General features: G+C 43.7%; 1 protein-coding gene and 1 long non-coding RNA gene across 4 annotated transcripts in view; one reads left to right on the top strand and one right to left on the bottom strand.

Annotated features, from left to right (window-relative positions):
- Positions 1 to 14,953, bottom strand: part of RHOA (ras homolog family member A) — a 72,723-nt gene that overhangs the window by 6,286 nt on the left and 51,484 nt on the right. For 2 of the 3 annotated variants that reach the window (NM_001244437.1, XM_021068521.2), the window contains 1 exon segment: positions 4,577 to 4,734. In NM_001244437.1, the coding sequence (NP_001231366.1) occupies positions 4,577 to 4,732 (156 nt within the window). In that variant the 5' untranslated portion in view covers positions 4,733 to 4,734. 3 annotated transcript variants of the gene reach the window in all.
- LOC146397314 (uncharacterized) lies at positions 7,796 to 12,454 on the top strand. Its single transcript, XR_014823166.1, has 2 exons — positions 7,796 to 8,033; positions 8,608 to 12,454. It is a non-coding gene; the product is annotated as an uncharacterized LOC146397314 (long non-coding RNA).

The following is a 14,953-nucleotide window of genomic DNA, read 5'->3' on the forward strand; positions in this document are numbered from 1 at the left end:
CTTTGGACATAAGGCTCCCTTTCAGCACTGCAGCCAGCCCTGTCACTTCTTACCACCACAATGAGATTTTTACAACCCTCTGTTCAGGGGCCCTTTGGGGCTCAAGGAGTTGCCCCTCCAATGCCTAGAATATCCTTCTTCCCCAACATCTTTTTTTGGGGGGCTTTTTAGAGCTCACTAGCGACATATGGAAGTTCCCAGGCTAGGGGTCAAACTGGAGCTGTAGCTGCCGGCCTCCACCAAAGCCACAGGAACTTGGGATCTGAGCCATGTCTTCGAACTACACTACAGCTCACGGCAACACCAGATCCTTAACCCACTGAGCAAGGCCAGGGATCGAACCCACGTCCTCATGGATACTAGTCAGATTCATTATCGTGGAGCCACAATGGGAATTCCTCCCTCTAACATTTTCGGAGCCTGTATTTCAGTTTCTAAATATTATTTCTCCCTTGAAGTTGTGGCTAGTTATTTTTCCCACCTTCAACCTCTGCCTCATGTCACTCACAACTTACACAAGTCCCACAGCACCTCTATCATCAGCTTGGTAAGGGAATCCATGACCTACTGATGCCCAATCCTCATAGCTGGTCTGACCTCAGGATGGTATAGGTCATTTCATTCTCTGCCAAATTGCACTCCCCTGGCCCCTCCACACCTCAAAAGGTATTCAGACAGACACAACAGCAAACTCTGAGTCCTGATAAATGATCCCAGAGTGTCAGGCCTATCACATGTTAGAATGAGTCTTATCCGGAGTTTCTGTCGTGGCGCAGTGGTTAACGAATCGGACTAGGAACCATGAGGTCGTGGGTTCGATCCCTGCCCTTGCCCAGTGGGTTAACAATCTGGCGTTGCCGTGAGCTGTGGTGTAGGTTGCAGACGCGGCTCGGATCCCGCGTTGCTGTGGCTCTGGCGTAGGCCGGGGGCTGCAGCTCCGATTCGACCCCTAGCCTGGGAACCTCCATATGTCGCGGGAGCGGCCCAAAGAAATAGCAAAAAAGACAAAAAAGGCAAAAAAAAAAAAAAAAAAAAAAAAAAAAGAATGAGTCTTATCCATTTTTGGTAGACCTACTCCCGGGACCATCATTACCTAAAATCATTGGAACTCTAAGCTCTCCTCCCTAGGCTCTACTCTTTTTTATATATGTATTTTTTAGGGCTGCACCCATGGCATATGGAGGTTCCCAGGTTAGGGGTTGAATTAGAGCTACAGCTGCTGGCCTATACCACAAACTCAGCAACGCAGGATATGAGCCACCTCTGCGGCCTACACCACAGCTCACGGCAATGCCAGATCCTTAACCCACTGAACAAGGCTAGTGATAGAACTCTCGTCCTCATGGATACCAGTCGGGTTCGTTAAGCACTAAGCCATGACAGGAACTCCTAGGCTCTACTCTTATGTGAACATTCTTAGGCTGGAACTCTCTCACACCCTGGAAACTAACCAGTTGCTCTGAGGTAGATAGCTCAGCTGTGATACTCTTACAGATCAAGTACCTTTATTTCAGGGCTTTCCCCCTGGGTATGGGGCTCCCCTATTTTGCTAGGGTCAGGTATGTTCAAAGTGACAAAGCAAGAAAGATACTCACAGGTCATTCCTCAAGGTTTTAAGCCAAAGCTCCTAAATTTCTTTTTCTTATGGTTGCATCTATGAAACTTGGAAGTTCCTGGACCAGGGACTGTATCTGAGCCCCTGTGGCTACACTGGATCTTTTAATCCCCTAAGCAGGGCTTGTAATCAAACCTGCATCTCCAGAGCAACTTGAGCTGCTACAATCGGATTCTTTTTTTTTTTTTTTTTGTCTTTTGTCTTTTGGTTGTTGTTGCTATTTCTTGGGCCGCTCCCGCGGCATATGGAGGTTCCCAGGATAGGGGTTGAATCAGAGCTGTAGCCACCGGCCTACGCCAGAGCCACAGCAACGCGGGATCCGAGCCGCGTCTGCAACCTACACCACAGCTCACGGCAATACTGGATCCTTAACCCACTGAGCAAGGCCAGGGACCGAACCCACAACCTCATGGTTCCTAGTTGGAGTCATTAACCACTGCGCCAGGACAGGAACTCCTGCAATTGGATTCTTAACACACTGTACCATAGCAGGAACTCCCCTTAAATTTGTTACGGGTGCGTTTGGTCATTCCAAGACCCCAGGCACAAATGATGCTTTAAAAAGGATATAACAGCTATTAATGCTCCCAAAACACATATACTGCCACAGGTGGAAAAGACCTTCCCAACTGATGGTCACAGACACATGGCTATAAACACCTGTCATCTTCTGAATAAGAAGATTAAACCAGCGATATACATTCAGTAGATTTTTGAAAAATGTCCTATGAAAACAGCAACCTGACCCTGCTTTTCTCAAGCCACTGGGTCTTTCTGTGTATGTGTGGCAGTCTAAATTAGATGAGAGGGCTATTAATGTGATAGCAGGCCCAAAGATTCCAGCTTGTCAAAACTGGGCCCTGTCTCTATACAAAATTCATCTTCGTATCAGGCCCACAGAAACCCTGTATCCAAGCATCCATGCAGAGAACTTTCTGAAAGTTGAGTTGGCAAACTCTCTGCAATGATGGGGGGCCATGTGCAGGGTAGGGCCCAGACAAAGTTCTGTTGGCTGGAATTTACAGTATTTTTTTCACCCAATCTTGACCAGAATGGTGCCTTGGGATTCCTAATGGCATGACAGTAATCACTGTGGCCCAAAATGCAATTGGATAAACTGTAAAAGGAGGTTTTGCGTATGCTACTATTCAGCCCAGTCTGTCAAATGCACTAAAGCTTCCCAGTTACTTCACAGACCCCCAGTGTCCACTGTAAAATGGTTTAGTCCACTTAACAAATGAAGGTGGCTCAAAGAAAGCTTAGTCATGGTCACAGAACTATCAAAAAACACTATAGGAGTTCCCGTCGTGGCGCAGTGGTTAACGAATCCGACTAGGAACCATGAGGTTGCGGGTTCAGTCCCTGCCCCTGCTCAGTGGGTTAACAATCCGGCGTTGCCGTGAGCTGTGGTGTAGGTTGCAGACGCGGCTCGGATCCCGAGTTGCTGTGGCTCTGGCGTAGGCCAGTGGCTACAGCTCCAAATTGACCCCTAGCCTGGGAACCTCCATATGCCGCAGGAGCGGCCCAAAGAAATAGCAAAAAGACAAAAAAACAAAAAACAAAAAACAAAACACTATAATGAAGGATCCTAGAATTCTAAGCAGCTAACTTAATATGCTTTCCACACATAGCCCCACAAAATGAAGATAGGTAATATTGGGACAAAAAGTGATAATAGGTAATACAAGAGTATGAGAAGGAAAAAAGGGGACAGAATTATGGAAACCAATAAATTAGGGGCCAGTAGCATGAGACAGGTGACTGAATGCCAAGAGGACTGAGTATGCTGGAAAAGAGCCCCTTGTTCTAGTTTTTTTTTCAGCTAACCCATTTGCAAAGAGAATTTTATTCCTCTTCAAAAGATATACAAGGATCTGGGTAAGATATTCTGACAGTAGAAGAGAAAAAAGAAAAAAAAAAAAAAAAAACCTCTAATTCCAGAAGAGCTTTGTTCCAGTCTTTCCCCTGGGCTTTTAGGGCAGAAAGGAGGAAACACTGTCCTCACTGCCAATGACAGGTAACTGAAGCAACTGTAGCAGCCTGTTTTATCTTAAAGCAAAAAAAAACAAAAAACAAAAAACAAAACCCCAAAAACTTAAAAAACGAAATGTGAGGATGCTGGTATAAATGAGTATAACCCTTTGAGAAGCATAATCAATAAGGACCCACAGACCTAGTAATCTCATACTTCAGCATTTAATGAAATACTATGATGGGGGAAAAAAGTCCATCCATACAAGGATGTTCATTTTAGTATTATCCATTTGGCAATACACTAAATTTCAAATATGAATAAGGCTGGAAAGAACACATATTCTAAGGCTTCCCAATGTGAAATACATATGAATATGGCGGTAGTTCTCATCAAGCCCACCTGTCCCTTCTGCAGAAAGACCCAGGAGCTCCTCAGCCAATTGCCCTTCAAAGAAGGGCTTCTGGAATTTGTCGATATCACAGCTACCAGTGACACCAACGAGATTCAAGATCATCTCCAACAGCTCAAGGGAGCCAGAACAGTACCTTGGGTCTTTATTGGTAAAGCGTGTATAGGTGGATGCATGCACTGATCCAGTAAGTATGCACTAGAGAGGGGAGCTCTTGACCCGCCTGGAGCAAATTGGAGCTCTGAAATAGTTACAGAGCAGACCCAGGCTGCTGGAGTCTGATAGCCCCCTTGAGAGCTGGATGGCAGTGCAGATAATGACAGCGCTTCCTGGTGGATGGACACAGGGCTACCTTCACCCAGCTGCAACAACTGTTTACTTAAAATTCTGAAATGTGTTAACCCAAATAATTGGGGGGGGGAGTGGGATTTGGGGGGAAAAACCAGATTTTTCTTCTGACTCCATTATTAAAAGTGGATCAACTTGCCCCCCCCCCCCAAGAGGCCTAATTCTCTACAGGCTGTATGAATAGCCTAACATGCAAAACAGTACCAATTGTTATGCAAAGTATACTCACCTGCTTTCCATCCACCTCGATATCTGCAACATAGTTTTCAAACACGGTAGGTACATATACCTCCGGGAATTGGTCCTTGCTAAAGACAATGAGCAAACAAGTCTTGCCACAGGCTCCATCACCAACAATCACCAGTTTCTTCCTGATGGCAGCCATTGCTGAAACATAAAATCAAAGTGTTGTCTAGAATGCACAAGAAGCCATAATAGTCTCAGGCCATGACAAATACTTTTCTGGCCATGTGGCACAAGCCTTTATTAACACATCAAAATACAAAATGCTGGAGTTCCTGCTGTGGCTCAATGGGATTGACAGTGTCTCTACTGCTCATGGGCTCAGGTTTGATTCCCAGCCTGGTGCAACGGGTTAAGGACATGGTGTTGCCACAGCTGTGGCGTAGACTCCAACTCCAGCTTGGATTGCCTGAGAACTCCATATGACACGGGGTGGCCGAAAAAGGGGGGAAAAAAAAGAAAATAAAACACCAGTATACCTTTCCACTTAGGACCAGTAAGTCATATCAAAAACCTATAACTAACATTATACTTAATGGTGAAAAGACTAAAAATTGTCCTGCAAGATGAGGAACAAGACAAGAATGTCCACTCTTTTTTTTTCTTGCCTTTTCTAAGGCTGTACCCATGGCATATGGAGGTTCCAGGCTAGGGGTCAAATCGGAGCTGTAGGCGCCAGCCAGAGCCACAGCAACGCAGGAGCCAAACCACGCCTGGGACTTACACCACAGCCCACAGCAACGCCAGATCCTTAACCCACCGAGCAAGGCCAGGGACTGAACCTGCAACCTCATGGTTCCTTGTTGGATTGTTAACCAATGAGCCATGACGGGAACTCCAAGAATGTCCACTCTTGACACTTCCATCCAACATAATATTAAAAGTTCTGGCAATTAGGCAAGAAAATGAAATAAAAGACATTCAGATCAGAAAAGAAGAAGTAAAATTATCTTAATTTGCAGGTGACATGATATTATACATGGGAAATCCTAAAGGATCCACTAAAAAACTATCGGAACTAATAAATTCAGCAAGGTTGCAGGATACAAAGTCATCACACAAAAAGCGGAGTTCCTATTGTGGCTCAGCAGTTAACGAACCCGACTAGTATCCAGGAGGATGCGGGTTTGATCCCTAGCCTTGTTCAGTGGGTTAAGGATCCAGCATTGCCCTGAGCTGTGATGCAGTTTGCAGAGATGGCTAGGATCCCACGCTGCTGTGGCACTGGTATAGGCCGGTGGCTACAGCTCTGATTGGGAACCTCCATATGCCACTAATGCAGCTCTAAAAAAACAAAACAAAACAAAACAAATCAATTGTATTTCTATACCCTAGCAATGAACAAATTGAGAATGAAATTAAGATTTTATTTACAATAACATCAAAAAGAATAAAATAAGAATAAACTAAGCACAAGAAGTACAAAACATACTCTGAAAACTTAAATACTGTTAAATGGGAATATCCTACAAATTAATCTACAGATTTAACACAATCACTATCAAAATCCCAGCTAGCTTCTTTGCAGACACTGACAAGTGATCAGAAAATATGCATGGAGGGAGTTCCCTGGTGGCTTAGCAGGTTAAGGATATGGCATTGTCACTGCTGTGGTTTGGGTTCGATTCCTGGTCCAGGAACTTCTGCATGCTGGGGGAACAGCCAAAAAAAAAAAAAAAAAAAAAAAAAGAGAGAATGGAAATTCAATGGACTCAGAATGGCCAAAACCATCTTGAATAAGAGCAAAGTTGCAGGACTCACAATTCCTGATCTTAGAACTTACTCTAAAGCTACAGTAATCAAGAAAGTGTTGCACTGTTGTAAAGACAGACAGATATACAGCAGAAACTGGCACAACACTGTAAATCAACTATATTTTAATAATAATAATAATAAAAAAAAAGATATGAGCTGCCGCTGTGGCGCAGAGGAAATGAACCCAACTAGTATCCATGAGCATGCAGGTTCAATCCCTGGCCTTGCTTAGTGGGTTAGGATCCTGTGTTGCCATGAGTTGCTGTGCAGGTTGCAGATGTGGCTCGAATCCTGCATTTCTATGGCTGTGGCATAGGCCGGCAGCTGTAGCTCTGCTTTGATCTCTAACCTGAGAATTTCCATATGCTGCAGTGTGGCCCTAAAGAGACACTCTCCCCCAAAACAAAACGAAACAAAAAACACATAGATTGGAGTTCCCATCGTGGAGCAGTGGTTAATGAGCCCAACTAGGAACCATGAAGATTTCAGTTCAATCCCTGGTCTTGCTCAGTGGGTTAAGGATCCGGCGTTGCCGTCAGAGACGCAGCTTGGATCCCGCTAGATTAGACCCCTAGCCTGGGAACTTCCATATGCCGCGGGTGCGGCCCTAGAAAAGACAAACAAACAAAACACACAGATCAATTGAGTAGAACTGAAGAGTTTAGAAATAAGCCCTTGCATTCAGGGTCAAGTGATTTTCAACAAGGATGCCAAGACAATTCAATGGAGGAAGAAACAGCGTTTTTAACAAATGGTGCTCAGACAACTGACAACTGAATAGATACATGCAAAGAAAGGAAATTAGAGCTCACATCAGATGAAAACTAGCTCAAGATGGACTACACTCCCAAACATAGGAGCTAAAACTGCTGAATGTTCTTAAATTTAAAAAAACAGTAGGAGTTCTTGTCGTGGCTCAGTGGTTAACGAATCTGACTAGGAAACATGAGGTTGCGGGTTCAATACCTGGCCTCACTCAGTAGGTTAAGGATCCAGTGTTGCCATGAGCTGTGGTGTAGGTCACAAACGTGGCTTGGATCCCGAGTTGCCACAGCTGTGGCATAGGCCAGTGGATGCAGCTGTGACTGGACCCCTAGCCTAGGAACCTCCACATGCCCAGGGTACGGCTGTAGAAAAGACAAAAAGACAAAATTAAAAAAACAAAACAAAACCCAGAGTAAAATTAACTGTTTTAATGTTTCACTCAGCATAGTGTCTTTGAGGTTTCTTCACTTAGCATGTGTCAATTTCCTTTCTTTTTAAGACAATAATATTTCATTGCATGTATATACCACCATCTGATTCATTCATTCATCTGAGAGATACTTGGATTGCTTTTACCTTTTAGCTATTGTGAATAAAACATTTAATCACAATATAATGTAAATAGTATATCCACAAAGAGATCCATCACCATGAATCAAAGAAAAAAGAAACTGGACTTCACAAATTTTTTTTTTTTTTTTTTTTTTTTTTTTTGCTTTTTAGGGCCGCACCCACAGCATATGGGATTTCCCAGGCTAGGGGTCAAACTGCACCTACAGCTGGAGCCTACACCACAGCCACAGCAACATCAGATCTGAGCTGCAACCTTGTAGTTCCTAGTTGGATTCATTTCTTTTTTTTTTTTTTTTTTTTTGCTATTTCTTGGGCCGCTCCCACGGCATATGGAGGTTCCTAGGCTAGGGGTTTAATCCGAGCTGTAGCCACCAGCCTACGCCAGAGCCACAGCAATGAAGGATCCGAGCCGCGTCTGCAATCTACACCACAGCTCACAGCAACGCTGGATCGTTAACCCACTGAGCAAGGGCAGGGATCAAACCCGCAGCCTCATGGTTCCTAGTCGGATTCGTTAACCACTGCACCACGACGGGAACTCCTGGATTCATTTCTGTTGCACTAGGGCGGGAATGCCCATAAATTTTTTTTTAAATGTATGTGGTTCAAGAGATACTATCAAGAAAATGAGAAGAAAATCCACAGAATAGGAGCCAATGTTTGCAAATAACGTATCTGATAATGCACTTGTATCTAGAATATAAAACAAGCTTTAAAAACTGAATAACAGGAGTTCCCGTTGTGGTGGCACAGTGGTTAACGAATCCGACTAGGAACCATGAGGTTGCGGGTTTGGTCCCTGGCCTTGCTCAGTGGGTTAGGGATCCTGCATTGCTGTGGCTGTGGTGTAGGCTGGTGGCTACAGCTCTGATTAAACCCCTAGCCTGGGAACCTTCATATGCCGAGGAAGCGGCCCTAGAAAAGGCAAAAAAAAAGGACAAAATAAATAAATAAATAAAATAGAATAAAATAAAAACTGAACAACAAAAAAGCAGACTAAGTGGGTAGTCTAGCTCAGGGTCTCTCATGAGGTTGCGATTCAGGATGTTGTTTTGGACCCAGAATATATAAAGAACTCTTACAACTCAATAACAAGACAGACTACTCAATTTTAAAATGTGCAAAAGATCTGACTAGCAAGCCAAGTGTCTATCAGCAGATGAAACTTGCTATTTTTTTTCCTGAAATGACCCAGGAATTTTTTTTTACTCTAGTATCTTTCCTTTCCACTTTATTATAATGCAGTACTCTTCAAGTACATGGCTTGCCAGCTTAAGAAAGGAAATCAGCTAAGCTCTCTCTGCCAGATGTATCATTTTCTAGGCTCAATTCGGTTTCAGAAATAATTTTTTTTTTTTTTTTGTCTTTTTAGGGCTGCACCTGAGGCGTATGGAGGTTCCCAGGCTAGGGATCAAATTGGAGCTGTAGCAGCCTGCCACAGCCACAGCCATAGATAGCCACACCAGATCCAAGCCATGTCTTCGATCTACACCACAGCTCATGGCAACGCCGGATCCTTAACCCACTGAGCAAGGCAAGGGATAGAACCCTCATCCTCATGGATGCTAGTCAGGATAACCCACTGAGCCACAAAAGGAACTCGGTGTATATTTCTTTTAAAAGTTCTTTATTATTTTCCTCAGTTCAAAACCTTCCACATAAGTTACTGTGCCACCCTCACTCAAGTCAAAAGCTCTCTCATGGTGCTAAAAGGGCAAAGAAAATACCCACCCCAAGTTTCTCTGTGTCACAAGACTAGCCTTTCCACTAATCTCAAAAACATTGTGTTCCGGCTGTGGACCAAACATCAACAAATCTCATTGTAGTTACTGTTAACAAAGAATCTATTTCCCGCACATACGGAAATATAAATGGGTGCCCCAGGAATTCCCTGGAGGCTCAGGAGGTCACCAGGCCACCTGGCAAAGGATCCTGCTTTGTCACTGCTGTGGCTCACTGCCCTGGTGGGTGTTTGATCCCTGGCCTGGGAACTTCCACATACAGCAGGCAAGGTCAAGGTGGAGAAAAAAAAGGAAGAAAGAAATGGGTGCCCAAGAAAAGCAAGTGAGAGGCCACATGCAGTGTCTCATGTCATTCTATATACTTCATACTCAGACACAAGAGCAAACAGCTCTCAGGAATCCACGCCACTGCCTTCCAGAGCAGTGGAAGTGTGGGGATCTCTGCAAGCATCTCTTACTAAGTCTGGCATTACAAGAGGCTCAATAAATAGCAGTTACCACTATTAGGTTCTCTCCCTCCTGCCCAGGTCTTTTAGTCACAGGTCCTCTAACACCTTTCAACGAATAGATTATTGCCTCCTGTAGTATCCCACAGCCCCTTCATCTCTCCCTCTCTACTGGCACCCTTCTTTCTGTCTACAAATTAATTGTAGGGTGCTCTATTTTAATTAACTAATTGGGCCACACCCTTGGCATGTAGTAGTTCCCAGGCCAGGGATCGAACCCATGTCACGGCAGTGACAATGCTGTGGTTTTTTTTTGTTTGTTTGTTTTTAATCTTTTTAGGGCCACACTTGCAGCATATGGAAGTTCCCAGCCTAGGGGCTGAACGAGAGCTATAGCTGCTGGTCTTCACTACAGCCACAGCAAAGCTAGATCCTTATCCCACTGAGCAAGGCCAGGGATGGAAACTGCGTCCTTATGGATACTAGTCATTCATTTCCACTGCGCCATGATAGGAATTCCACAATGCTGTATTCTTAACCATTATGGAACTCCAGGGTGCTCTATTTTAAAACAAGAAAACCACACCCATGCTTTCCTCTCTGAACATTCTTCTCTCAGGTCTGTTTCAAAGAAAACGTATACATTTCTATTCACTTCATATCCCCTTGCTTGCTTAAGTTCTTCCAATCTGTGTTCTGCCCAAATTTCCGAAACTTTCTCAAATGTCACCAATGACTGAGAAATCCAGTTCTCATTTTACTTGATATTTTTTTACCACCTTACCTTTCCTTGGACCTCCCAAACAAAATAATGATTCCTTTTAAGACTGTTTTTATCCTCACTTTCATAATACTCTACTTATCACTGGGGATTTCAATTCTTCAAACAGAATTTTTATGCATGTGATTCTCAAATCTCTATCACTGACCCAATCCCTGTTCTCAAACTCCTGACACACCTGAACTCTGTGTTCTGCTTGCACATCAAATCTGACCTCTCTAAGACATCACCCCAACTTCTGTCTTCTCTTCCTAGTTCCTTCAATCTTGGTGATGAAAACAAAATCACACTCCTAACACACTCAAGTCAATGTAGAAACCCTGAGGTTAAAAGATTCTCTTAATTCCTTTGCTCTTTATAGCATGACTACAGTCAGGTTCTGGGGAATTCTACCCCTTCCTGGGTCTCACTTCCACCACTACCACTTCCCTCTGCATCCCTACAGTCACTCACTGTTTCAAGTTCTCAGTGCTACCTTCCTGGCAAAAACAAACAAACAAACAAACAAACAAAAAAACCCAGGAGTTCCCGTGGTGGTGCAGTGGTTAATGAATCCAACTAGGAACCATGAGGTTGTGGGTTCGACTCCTGGCCTTGCTCAGTGGGTTAAGGATTCCGCGTTGCCGTGAGCTGTGGTGTAGGTCACAGAGGCAGCTTGGATCCTGCGTTGCTGTGGCTCTGGCGTAGGCCAGTGGCTGCAGCTCCGATTAAACCCCTAGCCTGGGAACCTCCATTTGCCACAGGAGCATCCCTAGAAAAGGCAAAAAGACAAAAAGACAAAAAAAAAAAAAGCAAAAATCCAACTAGTTTGCTAACTTCCCTTCTATCCTGTTTGCTGCACCCAAATCCTCCATTCCTATAGCTGGCCTTGAGCCCATCAAGTCTTTGCTCAAAGGCCTTAAGAACGTCCTCAATGCCAAAATCAGGTCATGACACATCAGCTTTACCTTTACAGGCCTCTAAAATTCTTCTATCAGCAACCTATTTTCTCTTCCTACCTTTTCTCCACTCCTTATCACAAACCTGGTTCCATTAACTGGGCTTGTAAAATCTCTTCACCTCAGCTCAAAGAAATTCCTTCCTCGAAAAATGCTTCCCTTTCCCCAGAAAGGAACAACTCACCTGTCCATCTCGACTATCATCTTCTGTTTAAATCAGATGCTGCCTCAAAGTGGGGCTTGACCATTCTTGGTTCTTACACTTACCAGTTCAACCACTTTTACCAGGTATCCTATTCTATGTGAGAGATGTGGCAGTTTATTTCACTGTGCTTTACTTACATCCATTCCTGGGATTTAAGTTCCTTTAGGATGGGGACTGTGCTTCTGACTCGGTCCATCCGATCTGGAGCTGTATTCCCAGCTGCACTAATGCAGCAAAGATATGCTAAATGAGATCCATGTACAAAGGAATAAAAAGTCTAAAGAAGGGGTAAGGGAAATTCTCTGGTGGTGCAGCAGGTTAGGGATCCAGCACTGTCGCCACTGTGGCTTGGGTTCAATCCCTGGCCTGGGAATTTTCACATGCAACAGGCATGCCCCCCTCCCACAAAAAAATGTATGTTTCCCCAAAATACTGATTAAAAAAAAAAAACCTGTAAAAAACTCAGAAAACTGGAATTTCAATCAAACTACAAGTCAAGCACTGAAAATATGAGTTCCCACAGTAACACCATGGGTTAAGGACCAGACAATTGCTGCTGCTGTTGTGTAGGTTGCAGCTGCAGCTCAGATTTGATCCCTGGCCTGGGAACTGCAGGTGAGTCCAAAAAATAAAAATTAAAAAAAAAAAAAAAAAAAAAAAAAAAAAAAGGTATCAGGGAAAAAAAAAAAAGACAAAAAAGGAGTTCCCGTCATGGTGCAGTGGTTAATGAATCCGACTAGGAACCATGAGGTTGTGGGTTCGATCCCTGGCCTCGCTCAGTGGGTTAAGGATCCAGCATCGCAGTGAGCTATAGATATGAGACACAACTCGGATCCCATGTTGCTGTGGCTCTGGCATAGGCCTGCAGCTACAGCTCCAATTAGACCCCCAGCCTGGGAACCTCCATATTCCACAGGTGCAGCCCTAGGGAAAGAAAAAAAAAAATACTGAAAGATTTCAGTGTGAACTGCTAAATGGATCTGGATATGTATTCATAGAGAATTTCAATGACATTCCTTTATAAAACAGACTACCAAAGAAATGTCAGCTACAGCTACTGACTTACTAGGGATGATTTTGGAGTCTCAACATTCCAGCTTCCCCTTAGGTCTGACATACCATATATGTTTGCTAATTGCCTTTCACCACCCCCTCCCCTCGCCACCCCCAATTTTAAGTACATACTTCATACCATTACTATACTGCAGTTAGATCTTTCACATCTGAAAACATCCCTGTAAAATGCTGTCAGAAAGTGAGGAGCACCATAGCAAAGATGTCTGATCTTAGTGATTACTGTTCATGGGGGACAGTGTACCAAGTATATTGGGCTCGGCCCTGCCCACTGATTTTCAAGACCAAGAAAATTCCCAGGATGGAAACATATGCAATATCAGTGGCTGCTGCAACCTCTCAAAAATCAATGAAGACAATTTCAAATTAAGGTGACCCTGACTTAGATGTACAGCCTGCCTTGCCTCTGGTGCCCTGCTTCGACAAGAAAGCCTCACAGTCCTCCTGGTAGTCTCATTCACAAAATTATGGATGACCATACCAAAAAAGTCATTAAGACCCTCTAACTCTGTGTCAGAATGCTTGATTCTTCATTTCTATTTTTGGCCATGCCTGCATGTAGAAGTTCCTAGGCTAGGGATTGAACCCACACCACAACAGTGACCACACCATATTCTTAACCCTCTGAGCCACCAAGGAACTCCAGAATGCTTGATGCTGTAAACTACAGCAAAATGATGAACTCAACAAGGCCACATAGGTAGCTGTCTGTGGCTGGCATTTAATGACCTAGTAATTAAAGCATAAAATACAATAAAAATTAACTGCTATTCAAAGGTTTCTATGAGAAAATAGGAACTTTTATTTGCTCGAAGGCTCAAAACTTATCAAAGATTGGAACTCAGGGGAGGACTAGCCTTGTTACTGAGGAGCAGTGCTGGGAATGAATGGCAAGAGATCACCCTTCTGGAAACCAATGCTTTCCTTCCACAAGAGGAAATAAGGGCTGTCTGGACATATACATTCTCCTTGAGCAGCACTGAAAACAGAGAAGGACAGAAAATAAGAGTATCTTTTTTTTGATGTGCAAATCCTGGTTGATATAATCAAAAATACCAGAGCAATGCCTCCTTTTCAGGGTGACTCTTCTGCTGGCATTGATGATGATGCACTTTCCAAGGCATATACCTCACTGGCCCCACCAGAGGCTTGTGTTTCTGGCGGACAACCACTGCAACCATAGGATACATTTCACTGCTACATATGATAGTGATGCCTACTACTAATTACAGGCTAGTTGTGGCTCCAAACTCCACTTCTGCCCCGCCCTACTACCCGACACACAACTTCCTCAATAAACAAACTATGCTAGGGAGTTCCCTGGTGGCTCACTGGGTTAAGTAACTGATGTTGCCATTGCTGTGGCTCAGGTCACTGCTGTGGCTTGGGTCTGATCCCTGGCCTGCCAACTTCTGCAGGCCCCAGGTGAGGCCAAAAACCCAACTATGCTAATCATTTTTTGGGTTCTCTATGACACAAATGCTGTCAGAAGTTTTAAAATACCCCATACTACAACAGATCTTAAACTGTGTAGACCTTGATGAGCCACCGTGACACCTTACAATGGTATATTATAATGTACTTCTATACACTTGATAGGAACTGGTTTGATCCTGAACTTGCAGAGGCAGATATAATTATCATTCAGTTTACCAATATGGAAAGAAGCTTAGAGTTATTAGACTTTATTGAGGATAAGGCTAATATATTATTAACATATTTATCTTCATGGCCATACTACCCAAAGCAATCTATAGATGCAATGGAATCCCTACCAAATTACCCATGACATTTTTCACAGAAGTAGAACAAACAATCCAAAAATTTATCTGGAACCATAAAAGACCCAGAATTGCCAAAGCAATCCTGAGGAACAAAAAATAAGCGGGGGCAAAACTCGCCCAGACTTTAGGGAAACAGAGCCACAGTAATCAAGACAGTGTGGTACTGGTACAAAAACAGACATACAGACCAATGGAACAGAATTGAGAACCCAAAAATAAACCCAGACACCTAAAGTCAATTAATCTTCGACAAAGGAGGCAAGAAAACGGACAAAAGACAGTCTTTTCAGTAAGTGGGGC

Source organism: Sus scrofa, chromosome 13 (genome assembly GCF_054392235.1).
Source record: "Sus scrofa isolate SSC_HxYL_T2T_F1_AM1 chromosome 13, Sscrofa_HxYL_maternal_Yorkshire_Landrace_v2.0, whole genome shotgun sequence".
Taxonomy (NCBI): Eukaryota; Metazoa; Chordata; class Mammalia; order Artiodactyla; family Suidae; genus Sus; species Sus scrofa.